We start from the raw sequence: 17,678 nt of genomic DNA, 5'->3' as shown, positions 1-17,678 counted from the left end.
GTAGCAAGCTAGCAGTCATCATCATGAATCAAGTCGACAATATACTGGAAAATCCTTTTCAAAACCTTGTCATATGAAGAGAAATTATGGAGAGAAATTATAGATAAAACGTATCGGTGCTCATCAGTCTTTGGACATAAACATTACACAACAAGTTGGAAATCGCAACAATGAGTGGTTTGGAAGGAATCAGTGGCTAACTGCAAGTGTTGCAAAGCAATCACTAGCCTGCTATTCAGTGGAGTGGGTTTGTGGTCCAAGTCTGGGTTTAGTGGTGTCTTTTTTCCAAGCCTAAAAGGATAAATATTTAACACCATGGGCCATTAAAGGTTGAATACATTGGCCAGCATGACTTCTACTATGTTCAAAACAACTGTTTCAGAGAAATGTATACATTGAATATTGTAAGAGCTTTCCTTGTCTGCTTATATACCTGTCACTAGAATTATGTTCTCAATGTTCATAAACCCAATTGAATTAATTACTCAGCCTGAAACCCAGAATTTGTAGGAAACTGGTTGAAATGAATCAGACGGAGGCCCAGCTACAATAGTCAGAAAATGTATTTACGAGAGCACACTAGCCTGTTGTACAAAACAATTCATTTTATACTGGCTTCTCACGCACACCTTCACACAAACATACGCCCACACATTCACACAAACATACGCCCACACATTCACACAAACATACGCACACACATTCACACAAACATATGCACACACATACGCACACACAAAACAGGAGGTATCCGACTCACATACTACCCACATCACTACCCAGCCGACAGAGATTAGGGAGACCTTGTCCTTGAGACGTCCCGTTCTCTCCCAAATCTCTAGTCAGGTCGGCAGCGAATATTGCTCAGACAGTCTGTGCTCAAGACACTATAATATACATATTGTTTGACTGACTAAAACTACACACATCATTAATTATAACTTTATGATTCTAGTCAATTTCTACAATTATATGGTTTCTGGGTGGAGTATTCTAATCATTCCTTTAAAGCTATAAATTCCATCAACAATATGCCCTTTATTTATCTCATGGCCCTGATTTGGTGTACAGGGAGAATACTGTAAGAACAGCCCATGTTCTGAGTTCTGTTGCTGTACATTTCAAAAGAGCTGAACAAATAGTTATATTGATTACGTCCGTCCTAGGTCGATCATTAATATCTTAATTGAAATTACGGATTGCCTCTTATCCACTCGTCAAACCCTTATGCCATAGTTTGTACATCTCAATTGTCAGTAGAAACCACATTCGTTTAAGCAAGTCAGCCGTATCAGCTATGTTTTTTTAAAGGCAGTAAATGAGGTTGAATGAACTGATTCACTGCCAGACAAGGCTCCGCTGATAGCCAGGTGTAGCAAGGATTCAGTGGTAAGGATTCACTACATGGTGCTGAAAAGAGAGCTCTGCTGTTGGGAAAGCTTTATGTAGGCCGTAACAGTATGTGGGCACCGTTTGTCACCGTCATAGTTGCAATTAATGTATTGTTTAGTGTTGTGTAGTGGCTTTGCTGGCATGAATTTAAAAAAAGGGAACATGTTTTATGTATTTCTTTTTAAAAAAATGCTTAGCTCACATATTTCAACATATGCATTAAGGTGTCTGTAATCGAATAAACGTGGCAAAAATGAATGTAGACATTAATAAATGCATTTCCATAGCTTCCAGAATATTTTTTACAATAGTGGGGGAGTGCCAAGATGGAGGCATGTTGGGTTTAAAAACTGCACCCCCTATCTCTCATCTAGTGTAAATATAAATCATTGGTTAGAGGTTCCATGCTTGTTCTATTCATTGTATTCATATGTGCTGCTGCTGTATTGTGGGGTTGATGTCTAGGCAACCAAAGACTAATTTGTTGCTTGGAGCAACAAAGTTCCATCACATTGTTAAGAGTACATGTTACCTCAGAAATTCCTGGCCTTCAGTAAGCTGTTCGTAAAAAAATATATAAATAAAAACATTACGGTTATGACGGTTATTTTATTTTCATGACGGTCTTCATCCATAACCGTCGGTTACACAATTATATGGTATTTGTGTCAGACCTAGTGTAAATTCTCATTTCTTTGGCAAGTCACAATTTTCTAAACTAAGGAATTTAACTAAAACAAACAGCTATCTCCTAATCTCCTATTGGGTGCAATTAATGCTGAAAACACCACAGTACATTTCTGTGATAATTTTCTGTAATGATTTAACAATTTGATATTTATTGCTGAAAGCAAGACAGATGTTTGCTCTGCAGATAAAAACATAATTCTCTGTGTTTTCTGCCTTATTCTCTTGTCTTCATGTTTGTCCTCTGAGTTTTGAAGGATTGGTCCAAAGACTATTCTAGGCTTTTCCTCTGTGGCCTTATTTCTGACTTTGTGCCTGAGAATTCTTTTGTCAGGGTACATGTACGTTCTATCCCCTGCATATGCCTGTCTGAACCCTGTCACACCATTGGTTAAACATTCTATCCAAACCCTGTTGTGCTGCAAACCTACCATTTACCCAGACATTCTGCACTGTTTGCCTCCTTCTGATTTCTTGCAGGCTGTGAATTGAAACCCAGGAACTAGTTGACATGCAGGTGGTTAAGGTCTCCGTTATTAAATTATTGTAATAGTGCCTGCTTTTTAGATTACCTGGCAAAACTACATTTTGCTAGAGCCTGGAGTTGAAAGCAATGTCCTCAGATTAAGTTCTGTTGCTGATCAACGAACCCGAGCCAGCTTGTGGTCAGCGGAGAGCAGCATTAATTCTACATCCTACATCATGCGAAGTAACTGGCTGATGATAAGTTCATTGTTGTGCCTTCTGCATGTCTTTGATAAGGCCCTGCGACCGAGTCCTCCGTCTGTGTCCACAGTAGTTCTGTAGACTGGCCCTGCATGGACAAACAGCTGGACTGTGACATATTGTCATTTGGACCTCTGAGGGTGTCTCTAATGTTTTCCTTAATTACAGCGAACACCCTGCAATTTTTAAAGATGCCCAATATTTCAGTTTCTGTCTAAAGATCCATACTATTGATCTCTTGTCGGGTCCAAGTCGGCAAATGGCTGACCATGTCTAATTGCTGTAGTTGGACTCTATTGGCACAGGTTTATTTCAGTGAGGATATTGGGGATTTCTTCCTTTACTTTTCTCGCAGCTTGACATCAGTGTATCCTCATGTAGATCTTATGGAATGTTTGCTCTATTCCACTTGAGGGATAACCTGGAATATGTTACCACCTACCGCTGAACATGATACCAAGCATTGTGAAGTGCTCAGGGTTATGGAAAAATAGCATGTTTAAAACTACATTAGTTCCCTGTACGTCTTGCTAAAAGGATTATGGTTCAAATGCCTTTTATTCACAGTCATTGAAACTGAGAATTAATCTCCAGAGATTAAAGGTGTGTTTACTTGAGTGTGTATTATTTAATACAATATCTTGTGGCTGAAAAATATCTGGTGATACTGAAGGTAGAAGAACTTGTTAGGTAGAGTTTTCCCCACAAAAATAATTATGCATTCAAATAGAGTACTGGTAGGTCCTTGGCAGCCATGCTAAAAGTACCTATTTTAAACACAAAGAGCAAACTCATCTCCAAGGGCATAGTAAGGTGTGTGATGGTGGATGGTGGATGAGATGCACACACACACACACACACACACACACACACACACACACACACACACACACACACACACACACACACACACACACACACACACACACACACACACACACACACACACACACACACACACACACACACACACACACACACACACACACACACACACACACACACACACACACACCTTGTGGCACAACTTCAAGATTAGGCCTACAGTACATTGACAATAGTGGCTCTAATTATTTTTAGGTGATTGTCAAGAGTCCAGAGCAGGTTAACCCTGTTAAACAGCTATCACAACACGTTTTCTTCCATTTGTTTCGTTATGTAATGTTTTGCTGTTCACGTGTGAGACATTATTTGATCAGTTGTCATTGCCATGCCCCCCCCTGGCCAGTGTGACTTTTACTGAAGTCAAACGCTGAATCACAATTGGAGCTCGGATTGATCGTGTTGAAACCATCAAACCGAGCCATGTATTTTACATTAACTCCAGGCAAGAACTGTGATCTCCTCACCTTGAAGTTTCCCATTCCCCTGTCCTCTAAGCTGTATCCCATGCCTAATCATCCAACATGAAATATTTAACATGGCTTTAAAACGCTAACCATTACCATTTGCCAGCCATCATGTTCAATACGGCAAGTGTTGGATTGCTTGTTCAAATAAGACTGACTTTGATTGATTGCGCAGTTTCTTAATCCTATTCATGTAGAAAATTGGCATAGTCAAGACACATACCTTGAAACAAACCTTTTGGATGGGTACATTTTATGTTTTTACATTTTCAAAATATTTTTTTCCTGCTTCCCACATACCGTTAAGGGCATTGACCTGTAAAAAATCTAGAAATGCAATTGTATCTTATTTTTGTAAAGAATATTTGCTTTCATTTGTTTTTCCACAGGCATATGGTTTTCAATGATTAACCAGACAAACTCTTTTTGGTAAACTCAAGGTCTTTGTCAACTCCCAGTCTATGGTAACGATGTAGGATCTTAATTTGAGCCAGTTTGCTACAGCAAGACAATAATCCTGCAGCAACGTGCAATGTAAACTATTATGTGGATTAGAATTAATTACACATTTTTTAGGGGTTGAGGCCTTTTTAAACCTCAAATACTGTAATGTATTTAAGGTTTTAAAAGGCTTCGGAAGTTTGTAATTTCCACTTGGAAATTTCAGTCATGATTTTCCATTGAATAAAAAAAAATCCTGCATTTCATGAATGTTGTCCTGCAACAGGGTGATCAAATTAAGATCCTACACCTGTATACGTTCTCATACGTTAAGTATCTGATTAAGTGACTGTCTATGTAGAACAATAAAATAAATTGAACTGAATCCAGTGCTACAGTAGAACTGTTTTTACTGTAATCAGAAAGCACTACTGTTCATGTTCAAATCGTAGACACAAACGCTCTAATATATTGAAATACGTCTTTGATAGTTATGATACATTAAGGCTTTACAGGAGCTTTGCATGAAGGACTTTTGGCATATTTACAGCTTAAGGAGGTTCATCCAGTTTGCAATTGTAAGTTTAGTATCCTCAGACTTCCCAACGTAGGGAGTTTAAAAAAAATCTATTTGGCCAGTAGCTGAAATGTATTTCAGTCCTTTTTCCCAGTGAAACCACAAGTAATGAAAGTAAGAGGGCAGATTCTGACACTGCAGAAGGATGTGAGCTGAATCATTCTGGCCTCTCCAGTAGCTAGGTCACTGCTGCTTAAATTCAGTACAAAACAGACTATAGCCCTCTCTATTGTGATCTCTCCCACTGGGAAACAGGCCTCCTATTACACATGCAGCTCCAGAAATTGTCCCTCAACCATAGCCGTGTTACCTGCGTGATATTTCTGTGAAAACCTTCAAAAATAAATTTGAATGTGTCTTTGCAATAGCAACTACAAACTTATTGAAATGAACAAAGCTCAAAGCAAGTCTTTGCGGGGAGTGTCACGGGACCTTTGACGACAATTCAAGCTTGATTTTTCGTCTCATCCCAAATTCCCTCTAAATTCATTATTTTGATTGTGCTGGGATTTGAAGTCCTACCATTTTTTTTAGAACATGTCAATATATAAAGTTGGCTCAAAAGAAAAGAAGCAAGCTCTCAGGTGAAGAAGAAATTCAGGGAAACTGAGGGCCTCTCTAAAGAAGAGCTCAATGACGCCATTTTGCAGGCCTATAGACATGCTATGGAGGAATAATATTGCAGCCTGGACCATATTATTACCACAGCTGTGGAAAAGGCGGTGGACAACATTCTGCCACCAAATATTGCAGATTTTTCGGTCTAGGTGACTGAAACCAATGATTCAGGCAATGCCTTAACAAAGGGGAAGTATGACCAGCTTCACTTTAAGGTGCGCAAGAACAAAGGAAAGATGGCAGACTATGATAAGAAGATTGAGTACATGTCCCTAAAAGTGACAGAAATGGAAGACCAAAGTCACATGTCAAATTTGAGATTGGTGGGATTTAACAATTCTGAGGAAGGTTTGGACGCCATTGGGATCCTAAAAAGAAGTGTGCAAATGTGGATCCCTTCATTGGCAGGCCGGGATATCTGCATCGAGAGGGATCACCACCAATTCAGCAAGAACCCTGTGCTTGAGCGGCCTCGCATCCTGGTCTTTAAACTGCTATAATGCTAGGGCCGAGGGACGTTTTTTTCCCATCAAGGACAAACACCAAGATCTGCAGTACTTTCCCGGATTACAGTGCAGAGATCGTGAAGGAGAGGATTGTATTCCATTAAAGAATCTTCTTCCATTAATTTTTTGTTGTTGGTCAGCTACCATTCAACTTCCCTCTGTTTGCACAGCCATGCCTGCTACTTACTGATGTTAATCTACTGTGCATGTTCCAATTACTGATTTGAATGTTATGAGCTTGAATTTAAGAGGTTTGAATGTGCCAATCAAACATACTTGATGTTTAGAATATTTACACCGCATGCAAGTATTCATTCATTGATTCAGGAAACTAATTTGTTGGATAATAATGTGCTCAGATTCCAAAACAGATACTATAACATAGTCATCCATTCATGCGCTGCAAACAAGTCACAGGGAGTATTGATCTTGGTGGATAGAAAACTCAAGATCTCTGTCGATGTCTCAGGGAATGATTCTTGTAGACAATTTGTTTTTGTAATAGTGACCGTGAATCATGTGGAACTTATTTTAGCTTGAATTTACGCCCCCAAATGAGTATAACAGCATGTTCTTGGCTTCCATCAGTGACTCTTTGCTACAGTTCCATGACAGTCATCTCATAGTGGGGGGAGATTTTAATGCAACGATTAACCCAGTGTAAAATAGATCCTCAAGTAGTCAGGATTCTCTCCCTGCTTTTTTCCTTGCTCTGATAACTTTTATTGCAGAACTGAATTGAATAGACCTATGGCGGATTGGTAATGGACAGGTGATAGCTAACCTGTTTTACTCTGCTCGACAGATCGTATTCTAGAATTGACTATATTTTGGGGAAATGTACTTTACAAGTTAAAAATTATTATTGGGGCTTGCAAAGCAAGAGAACCCACTTAAAATCTTCAACATCTGACTTATAGTTATTATTATTATTTTCAACACTACTCATCTTACACCGTTTACGCTAGAAACATCATTCAAACTTGGAAACGTGAAGATCCGTCTAGAATAGTGTGCCTGTATGCAACCTTTTGATGTTTTTTTATACATTTTAAAATATTACGCTTTTGTTCATCTTTTTGCCCTCCATCCACTTTCATGTTATTTCCTCAGCATTTCAACAGCCCCATTGTTACATCATCACTTCCAACATTCCATTCACTGTAAATGCAACAGTGCAACTTTTGACACAAATCAGCTACTTTGACCACTTTGCCAAGAACTTTACAATGTTAGAGCGTAAGAAATCTTCATCTACTTCTCTGCTTTTCAAATCTGAACTCGGAACAAAAATGTATTATACCAATCAAACGATACAGCTGTTTATCTGACCGCGTCAAAGACATTTCCTCAAACTTTTTATAAACAATTGACATTTTTACCACTTTCCCAACAAGTTATACAAAAAGTAAGATGGTATGACATCTTCGTCTACTTCTTTGCTATTGAAATCTGACGTCGGAACAAAACTATCTCTTACCAATCAAACCTTTGTCATGGAATTATTCTAATCAAAAGAAGACTTTAAAATTCATTCAAAACATGTCAACTTTATTATTTAATTTCTGCATTATTGGAACTTGTCAACAACCCTCCCGTAGGTGATTCGTTGAGAGCCCAACCAGCAATACTAAGCCACAGCATTTTATAGCACAGTCCATCCTCCTGGATGTTCATGACAAATCACAGATGAGAGAATTTATACAAAGGTACGTTTTGCTCTCATGCCAAATATCTGTCTCTAGTTCATTTACTGCTTGCTTGTACAAAAATATTAATGCAACCTAGAATAGTAAATCCTTTCTTTAAAGAAACTGGAGATTGGTTCTCCCTGTTACTGACAGACAGACACACAGACACTAATCATGGAATGGAATGTTGTCTTATCACCAATCCATCGTGAATCTACTGTCAGTGTTAAATCTCCCAGAGGCCCACTTTCAGTCCACACACACAGATGATCAAATCAAATCAAATTGATTTATATAGCCCTTCATACATCGGCTGATATCTCAAAGTGCTGTACAGAAACCCAGCCTAAAACCCCAAACAGCAAGCAATGCAGGTGTAGAAGCACGGTGGCTAGGAAAAACTCCCTAGAAAGGCCAAAACCTAGGAGGAAACCTAGAGAGGAACCAGGCTATGTGGGGTGGCCAGTCCTCTTCTGGCTGTGTCGGGTGGAGATTATAACAGAACATGGCCAAGATGTTCAAATGTTCATAAATTACCAGCATGGTCAAATAATAATAATCACAGGCAGAACATTTGAAACTGGAGCAGCAGCACGGCCAGGTGGACTGGGGACAGCAAGGAGTCATCATGCCAGGTAGTCCTGAGGCATGGTCCTAGGGCTCAGGTCCTCCGAGAGAGAGAAAAAAAGAGAGAAAGAGAGAATTAGAGAGAGCATACTTCAATTCACACAGGACACCGGATAGGACAGGAGAAGTACTCCAGATATAACAAACTGACCCTAGCCCCCCGACACATAAACTACTGCAGCATAAATACTGGAGGCTGAGACAGGAGGGGTCAGGAGACACGGTTCTAAACCCCCCCTATTCTGTTGCATAAAACAACCATTTGATGCAATAACAGCATTATAACATAATCTTGTAATTTCTGTTCTCACACCTTACAGCTGTTTTTGTAACCGCATTAAAAAAATCCCCAACTGAAGTTTTAACAACTTTTCCATGACTTTGAATAAAAACTGGTATACTTCTCTGCTATTCAAATCTGGCATTGAAACAAAAATATATCATACCGATCAAACGTTACAGTTGTTTTAGTAACTGAATCTAGTATGTTTTCTATGAACTCTTAGAATCTGCCGTTTTGACCACTCCCCCAAGAAGTTAGACTAAAACGTTTAGCAGATTAAATCTTTGTCTACTTCTCTTCTAATAAAAAAATAATAATCAGAACATAAATATCTTCAACCAACCAAAAGTTGCAGCTGTTTAAATCAAATCAAATCAAATCAAATCAAAAATCAAATAAATTTGTCACATACACATGGTTAGCAGATGTTAGCAGATGTTTATGCGAGTGTAGCGAAATGCTTGTGCTTCTAGTTCCGACAATGCAGTAATAACCAACAAGTAATCTAACTAACAATTCCAAAACTACTGTCTTATACACACAAGTGTAGGGGGATAAAGAATATGTACATAAAGATATATGAATGAGTGATGGTACAGAGCGGCATAGGCAAGATACAGTAGATGGTATCGAGTACAGTATATACATATGAGATGAGTATGTAAACAAAGTGGCATAGTTAAAGTGGCTAGTGATACATATGTATTACATAAAGATGCAGTAGATGATATAGAGTACAGTATAAACGTATACATATGAGATTAATAATGTAGGGTATGTAAACATTATATTAGGTAGCATTGTTTAAAGTGGCTATATTTTACATCATTTCCCATCAATTCCATTATTAAAGTGGCTGGAGTTGAGTCAGTGTGTTGGCAGCAGCCACTCAATGTTAGTGGTGGCTGTTTAACAGTCTGATGGCCTTGAGATAGAAGCTGTTTTTCAGTCTCTCGGTCCCAGCTTTGATGCACCTGTACTGACCTCGCCTTCTGGATGATAGCGGGGTGAACAGGCAGTGGCTCGGGTGGTTGTTGTCCTTGATGATCTTTATGGCCTTCCTGTAACATCGAGTGGTGTAGGTGTCCTGGAGGGCAGGTAGTTTGCCCCCGGTGATGCGTTGTGCAGACCTCACTACCCTCTGGAGAGCCTTACGGTTGTGGGCGGAGCAGTTGCCGTACCAGGCGGTGATACAGCCCGCCAGGATGCTCTCGATTGTGCATCTGTAGAAGTTTGTGAGTGCTTTTGGTGACAAGCCGAATTTCTTCAGCCTCCTGAGGTTGAAGAGGCGCTGCTGCACCTTCTTCACGATGCTGTCTGTGTGGGTGGACCAATTCAGTTTGTCTGTGATGTGTATGCCGAGGAACTTAAAACTTGCTACCCTCTCCACTACTGTTCCATCGATGTGGATAGGGGGGTGTTCCCTCTGCTGTTTCCTGAAGTCCACAATCATCTCCTTAGTTTTGTTGACGTTGAGTGTGAGGTTATTTTCCTGACACCACACTCCGAGGGCCCTCACCTCCTCCCTGTAGGCCGTCTCGTCGTTGTTGGTAATCAAGCCTACCACTGTTGTGTCATCCGCAAACTTGATGATTGAGTTGGAGGCGTGCGTGGCCACGCAGTAATGGGTGAACAGGGAGTACAGGAGAGGGCTCAGAACGCACCCTTGTGGGGCCCCAGTTTTGAGGATCAGCGGAGTGGAGATGTTGTTGCCTACCCTCACCACCTGGGGGCGTCCCGTCAGGAAGTCCAGTACCCAGTTGCACAGGGCGGGGTCGAGACCCAGGGTCTCGAGCTTTATAACGAGCTTGGAGGGTACTATGGTGTTAAATGCCAAGCTGTAGTCGATGAACAGCATTCTCACATAGTTATTCCTCTTGTCCAGATGGGTTAGGGCAGTGTGCAGTGTGGTTGAGATTGCATCATCTGTGGACCTATTTGGGCGGTAAGCAAATTGGAGTGGGTCTAGGGTGTCAGGTAGGGTGGAGGTGATATGGTCCTTGACTAGTCTCTCAAAGCACTTCATGATGACGGAAGTGAGTGCTACGGGGCGGTAGTCGTTTAGCTCAGTTACCTTAGCTTTCTTGGGAACAGGAACAATGGTGGCCCTCTTGAAGCATGTGGGAACAGCAGACTGGAATAGGGATTGATTGAATATGTCCGTAAACACACCAGCCAGCCGGTCTGCGCATGCTCTGAGGACGCGGCTGGGGATGCCGTCTGGGCCTGCAGCCTTGCGAGGGTTAAGAAGTTTAAATGTTTTACTCACCTCGGCTGCAGTGAAGGAGAGGCCGCATGTTTTGGTTGCAGGCCGTGTCAGTGGCACTGTATTGTCCTCAAAGTGGGCAAAAAAGTTATTTAGTCTGCCTGGGAGCAAGACATCCTGGTCCGTGACGGGGCTGGTTTTCTTTTTGTAATCCGTGATTGACTGTAAGACCCTGCCACATACCTCTTGTGTCTGAGCCGTTGAATTGAGATTCTACTTTGTCTCTATACTGACGCTTAGCTTGTTTGATTGCTTTGCGGAGGGAATAGCTACACTGTTTGTATTCGGTCATGTTTCAGGTCACCTTGCCCTGATTAAAAGCAGTGGTTTGCGCTTTCAGTTTCACGCGAATGCTGCCATCAATCCACGGTTTCTGGTTTGGGAATGTTTTAATCGTTGCTATGTGAACGACATCTTCAACGCACGTTCTAATGAACTCGCACACCGAATCAGCGTATTCGTCAGTGTTGTTATCTGACGCAATACGAAACATATCCCAGTCCAAGAAGGAGAGTGATGGAGTGCTGCATCAGATGAAATTACCTCTACAATCCCCCGACCGCAACCACATTGAGATAGTTTGGGATGAGTCCGACCGCAGAATGAAGGAAAAGCAGCCAACAAGTGCTCAGCATTTGTGGGATCTCCTTCAAGACTGTTGGAAAAGCATTCCTCATGAAGCTGATTGAGAGAATGCCAAGAGTGTGTAAAGCTGTCATCAAGGCAACGGGTGGCTATTTGAACTTTTAACACTCTTTTGGTTACTACATGATTCCATATGTGTTATTTCATAGTTTTGATGCTAGAGACACCAAAACAACTTTCAAATGTCCAGGCTATCTTATCAACCAATCAATCAATAAATCAATATTGTCATCTTCCTACTTTTTAAACTATAACCTTTCACCACCATTACTACTGCAGTCACTACCACTACCATAACTTATTTAAAAACCATATCGACTTTAAAACAAGCTAGCAAGCACACCACATTTTCTTCCGGAAATGTAGTTTTCAGTGATCACTGTTAGCCTTAATGGTTTATTTATTATTTAGATCTACAGCTAGCTATCAGTAGGTCTACATATTAACCTATTCAACATACTTCTTCAACTGCCCCAAAAATACTTTAAACAGCTGTCATCAATAGATTCACCATCATATTTCTCTCCCCGATAGCTTAAAACGTTCTAATCATCACATCATCATGCAACTAAAATCAAACTTAATTTACACTGAAAGTTTTACCAAAGTAAATTGTGCATCTATGTATCTGAAACCCACAGCATGAATGATTCAGAGCTGCTTTGCTTTCCTACGTGTGGTCCACACGATCCAGCCTTTAATTCCCATCTTCAGACAGAAGATCTCTTTGTCCTACGTCTTTCTTCTTTCAGTTTTCACACACCACTACTGTAGTTTAGACATTTCTTCAATCTAACTGCCCCACAATCCAAAGTAATATGGTTGATGTAGTAGTCTATCAAAGTAATCCGACCAATTATTTTACAACATTTAACTAACTACAGTATATGTAACTGCTTCGCTTAAAATAGTGAAGTAAAACTATTTTTAATTTCTTCCATTACCACAATAATACATTTAAAGAGCCAAAGCCCCAAACTTTACTTGTAAAGTTACCATCCAGTTATTATTATTATTATTATTATTATTATGGTGCAATTAGAGGGGGTACACAAATAATAGTGGTACACTAATTGTGCTGGTTGGTTGGTGGTCCCATGCAGAGAGGGAAGCGATGGGCTCATTAATAACACTCTCATGCTGAACCAGACCCTGGAGGGAACTCTCTGCTGTAAAAAGTGCCCTGTCACTTTGTCAGATCATTTGCATCTAGGTTAAATCTAGCCCCTAAATCTTATTTACCGGGAGGTCCCATTCTGCTGCGGCACAGTACCATCAGTAATCAGTGTCAGATAAACCTAGTTACAGTACACTCACGCAATTAAAAGCATTCAGTTAGATCACAATTAAGGAACGGAATGTTTCAGTGTATAGGCACACAGGTAATAGATACTAGGGTAATAGTTATTACCCTGCTGGCAAAGAATGTAATGGGTTTTTGTAAAAGGGCATACGGTTTCAGAAATTGTTATGCACTGATAATTCAGTATAATATGCTTCCTAACCCAGGTACCATACTCCTCGCTCACTCATATAATAAGCGTGTGAAATGAATTGTTGAAAATGCATCGTTACTGACTCATCCATTATCTGTGTGTCCTGTTTGACTGGCAGAGATCACGGGAAACTCTGAGGATATTCCTCTGGTGCGATGGCGGCAACAGTGGCTGGAGAACGGCACGTTGCTCTTTCATATCCACCACCAAGATGGCAGCCAGAACCTCCCCGGCCTCTCCGCCACGGACGACCCTGCCAGCGACTCTGCCGAGGAGGAGCTACGCATCCTCCACGTCTCTGTCATGGTACGGTACTCTGCTGGCTGGGGTTGGAATGTGGGGGGGGGTGGGTGTTTTATTGTGATGTTTGATAATGATGTTTAACAAGGATGTTACTTTCCAGTTTTTTGCACTGCTCTAATATAAGTTTTAGAACTTGGTGCATTTCTTGGTACATGTGGACATGGTACAATGAAAGGTTTGGACTACATTGATGGATGACAGTACTTCTAGACATTTGAACAAATGATTCAGCTTTATAAAAATTATTCTAGTAGCTACTAGGTACATTGCACAGACCCATGTCAAATAATGTACTGACCTTGAGTCTCCTCTGCATTGTTTGCGTGCATTAGTACACAATGAAAAAGTAGACTGAAAGAGGACAACATTTTCATATTTAATTTCAGTAAATTACCTTGTTTTTACCATCCCATATTTTCCTCCAAATCTAAACGTAACAACCATTTGGTCGTTGTTTCCCTGTTTCTATTCCCCTTGCTATCTACTCATGCTAATAGCTGCTTGACAATACATCCACAAAGCTCTTGTGGAGGTGTGAAAGGCTTAGCATGCAGATAGGGCAGACCTAGCAACAGATGGCTGCTGCGCTGTTCTCCTGCTCCGGCCTCGCTCTCTACAGCTTGTGGCTCGGTTGGAGGGCAGCCTTATAAAGCCAGCGTTGCATCACTTCGTTAGGTCCTTGTGGATATGTGCAGCCCCAGCACTCTCTCTCACACCAACTGCCTCTCTCTCTCTACACCACACCTGTCATTGAGCCATTTCCAGTGTTCCGCCATACGCCGTAGCCACCAGGATGGCTTGATGGCCAAAGATTCTAGCCAGGATTCTACACAGCAGCGTGGCCTGTCATACACAGTTCAATGCCTGGCCACCAGGCCCACCATGGGACAGTTTAAAACTATTGAATGAATGTAGTCCAACCTGAGGCTTGAAAATAGGCCAGCTATAACTGGGGCTTAATCTCATAGACATGCAAATTCACTGAACTGCTCCAAACTCAGTTTTGTCTCCAAAAGGGGGATTTCCCTCACCTTGTGGCCATTCCAGCTGAAGTGATAAGGGGCTAAATGTGAAGGAAAGACTTGTTGTTTTTTCTCCTGCAAAGATTCTTTAATGCATTACATACTTGTTTTGCAATTGTGTTTCAAAGTTTCAAGTTACTGGTGTGCTCCCTCTGCCACAAGGTGACCACAGTGCCCTTTGCTTCTCTGCCTGAACATCATCCATAATGGATGAGTTACCTTGTGTTCCATGTTCAGCCGCAGGTGAGCTCCTGCAAGTCGAGACACATGTCCTCAGCTCTCTTTTAGCCCAGAGGCAGAGGGAACAACAAGCAACCTCTAACACTGTGCACCACCACCCATGGTGCCACCCTTTTAAAGAGACATACACTCCGGTAGCAGGAAATAAACATTTTTATTTAATCTTTATTTAACTAGGCAAGTCAGTTAAGAACAAATTCTTATTTACAATGACGGCCTAGGAACAGTGGGTTAACTGCCTTGTTCAGGGGCAGAACGACAGATTTTTACCTTGTCAGCTCATGGATTCGATCTCACAACCTTTCGGTTACTGGCCCAATGCTCTAACCACATGTTAACAAATTCTCACTGATAAAGCAGCAAAGTGCGTCATTGCAGTACATTTCAAAGGTCCCTAAATATTGTAAACTAATTACATTATAAAGTGGGAGAGAGGAAAATAATTTCACAACGTATTGAAATAAGAAGACATCACAAAAATATATATTTTAAAGCCTGAGGAACACATCAAATCTATTGGATTTTATTGGAGATTTTCTATACCTCGTGGTGTAATCAGCCCATTTCCATTGAATTAAGGTCTTAGTCCCACAGTGTCCTGCCTGAACTAATAAATCTAGACTCCATGGTATAATTAACGTCTTAAATGTTTTCCTTCTGCACTTATACATTTTGAACGTCACACCTTTTGCCAGTATAGCGTTAGTAAACATGCTAGTGCTCCGTCTTGCTGCTGTAAATTCAGGGTTAAGATGGGAATTAAGGGGATCGAGTTTCTTGGGAAACTGGCGGCATGGCGATGGCATTTCATTAAGAAATTGTATGCAGATGTGAGCAGAAGAAATACATGTATTTTATTGGTCAGAGGTATAGTATAAGAGCAGGCAAAAACTTGAAACAATGTGACTATAACTCTTCATTTGCTGTTTGATATGATAGAGCAAGGCGATCAGAGGGAATAAGTCCAACAACAAACATTTCATACTTTCAATGAAAAAATACCACATAAGAAATTCAGAAATAATTGGCCTGGCCGGGGCCTGGACTCAAGACGTTCTTCACAACATTACCAACGGTTTTCCTTTGGGCACCCCCTCAGACCCTTGCACTTTTGGTTTAAGTGCCTGATAAGACCTTGTTTTATGGCCACTCACACCCTTGAAAGGAAATACTGTTTCCTCTTTCCACTCTCATTTACTCCAAAAATGCAATCCAGATCAGATAAGGCAAGCAGACATGCAGTGACCCATTCATTAATGCAAGCATAAGCCCCTGAACTTGAAGATTTACTGGCTACATAATAAAGATTAATGATAAAAGAGCATTTTAGTTTGTAATGATATACAATTTAAGGGGACCACACATATCCACCCGGAAGGAAGGGAGAGGAAATTCAGTTAGAGTAATCTAAACCAAAATATTTAATAAAATATTGTGTTTATAGTTTTGAAGGCAAAAGTTTTTTTCGTGTCTCTCTTCCGGCTGTTCCGTAGGGTAGTAACCACATAAAAAAATATATATCCAAAGGAACAGCCATAGAAAATGTCATGGCCTTGCTACAAATCACAGCTGACTTATCAATTGATCTATTTAAGTACTGTATGTGTAGGGAAAGCCTTACACAATTTCTAAGGTTTTTGGGTGGATGTGGGTTTTCAATTGAAGAGGATATGGGGAGTATGCTGTAAACTCAGTTGTATCAGCTAACCTACATTAGCAACCAATGGCACAATGTTGTCTGTCAATCTAACTAATTCTCACATAATCATTTAGAAAATTCAACTAGACTAGAAGCTAGCTAGTCAAAGTTTGGAAGAAAGTAGAATCAGAAGAATCAGAACTCGTAAGCTAAGCTAGTAAATGTTTTATGTTCTCTCGGTTGTTATATCAAATTGAGAGTTGTTCTATATATTATGAATGAATTACTAATTCATTTCATTTCATGAGGTACGATGTGTACATTCTGAATCTCTCAAAAACATATCTTCTTTAATGATTATGTCTTGCAGTACAGCAGGAGACTTGAATGTGTCCTTAATAAGAAAAATGTAGCTTTCATGCGATATTAGCTTTTATGAAGTTGAATTAAATGATTTAAGTTAATTTCATTAATAACCCATTCCAACAAAACCCCATTGTGCTGTGTGTTTAATGGGGGTTTAACTTTCAAAAATGTTCAATGTCAAAATCAGAAATGGATCATAAACCGTAAAAAAGTCATGCTGATAATTGTCAATTACAAAAAATATTTTACCCCCTTTTTTGTGGTATCCAATTGTTAGTAGTTACTGTATTGTCTCATCGCTACAACTCCCGTACGGGCTCGGGAGAGATGAAGGTCGAGAGCCATACGTCCTCCGAAACACAACCCAACCAAGCCGCACTGCTTCTTAACACAGCGCGCATCCAACCCCGGAAGTCAGCCGCACCAATGTGTTAGTTGAAACACCGTACACCTAGCGACCTGGTCAGCGTGCACTGCGCCTGGCCCGCCACAGAAGTCACTAGTGCGCAGTGAGACAAGGATATCCCTACCGGCCAAACCCTCCCTAACCCGGACGACGCTAGACGAAACTGACAGGTTAGACGATTTGGATGAACTGAAATTATATTTTAAGTGCCTCCCGAATGGCGCAGTGGTCTAAGGCACAGCATTGCAATGGCGCTACAGACCGGGGTTCACAGCTGGCCGTGACTAGGAGACCCATGAGGCTGCACACAATTGGCCCAGTGTCGTCTGGGTTAGGGGAGGGTTTGGCCAGCCGGGATGTCCTGGTCCCATCGCGTTGTAGCAATTCCTTGTGGTGGG

General features: G+C 40.8%; 1 protein-coding gene across 10 annotated transcripts in view; it reads left to right on the top strand.

Annotated features, from left to right (window-relative positions):
* astn1 (astrotactin 1) overlaps positions 1-17,678 on the top strand; it is a 245,798-nt gene that overhangs the window by 29,687 nt on the left and 198,433 nt on the right. For all 10 annotated transcript variants that reach the window (XM_031807155.1, XM_031807160.1, XM_031807159.1 and 7 more), the window contains exon 2: positions 13,423-13,610. In XM_031807155.1, the coding sequence (XP_031663015.1) occupies positions 13,423-13,610 (188 nt within the window). The remainder of the gene's footprint in view (positions 1-13,422; positions 13,611-17,678) is intronic.

The sequence above is a fragment of the Oncorhynchus kisutch genome, linkage group LG27 (genome assembly GCF_002021735.2).
Source record: "Oncorhynchus kisutch isolate 150728-3 linkage group LG27, Okis_V2, whole genome shotgun sequence".
Lineage (NCBI taxonomy): Eukaryota > Metazoa > Chordata > Actinopteri > Salmoniformes > Salmonidae > Oncorhynchus > Oncorhynchus kisutch.
This window is presented reverse-complemented; position numbering and strand designations above follow the sequence as displayed.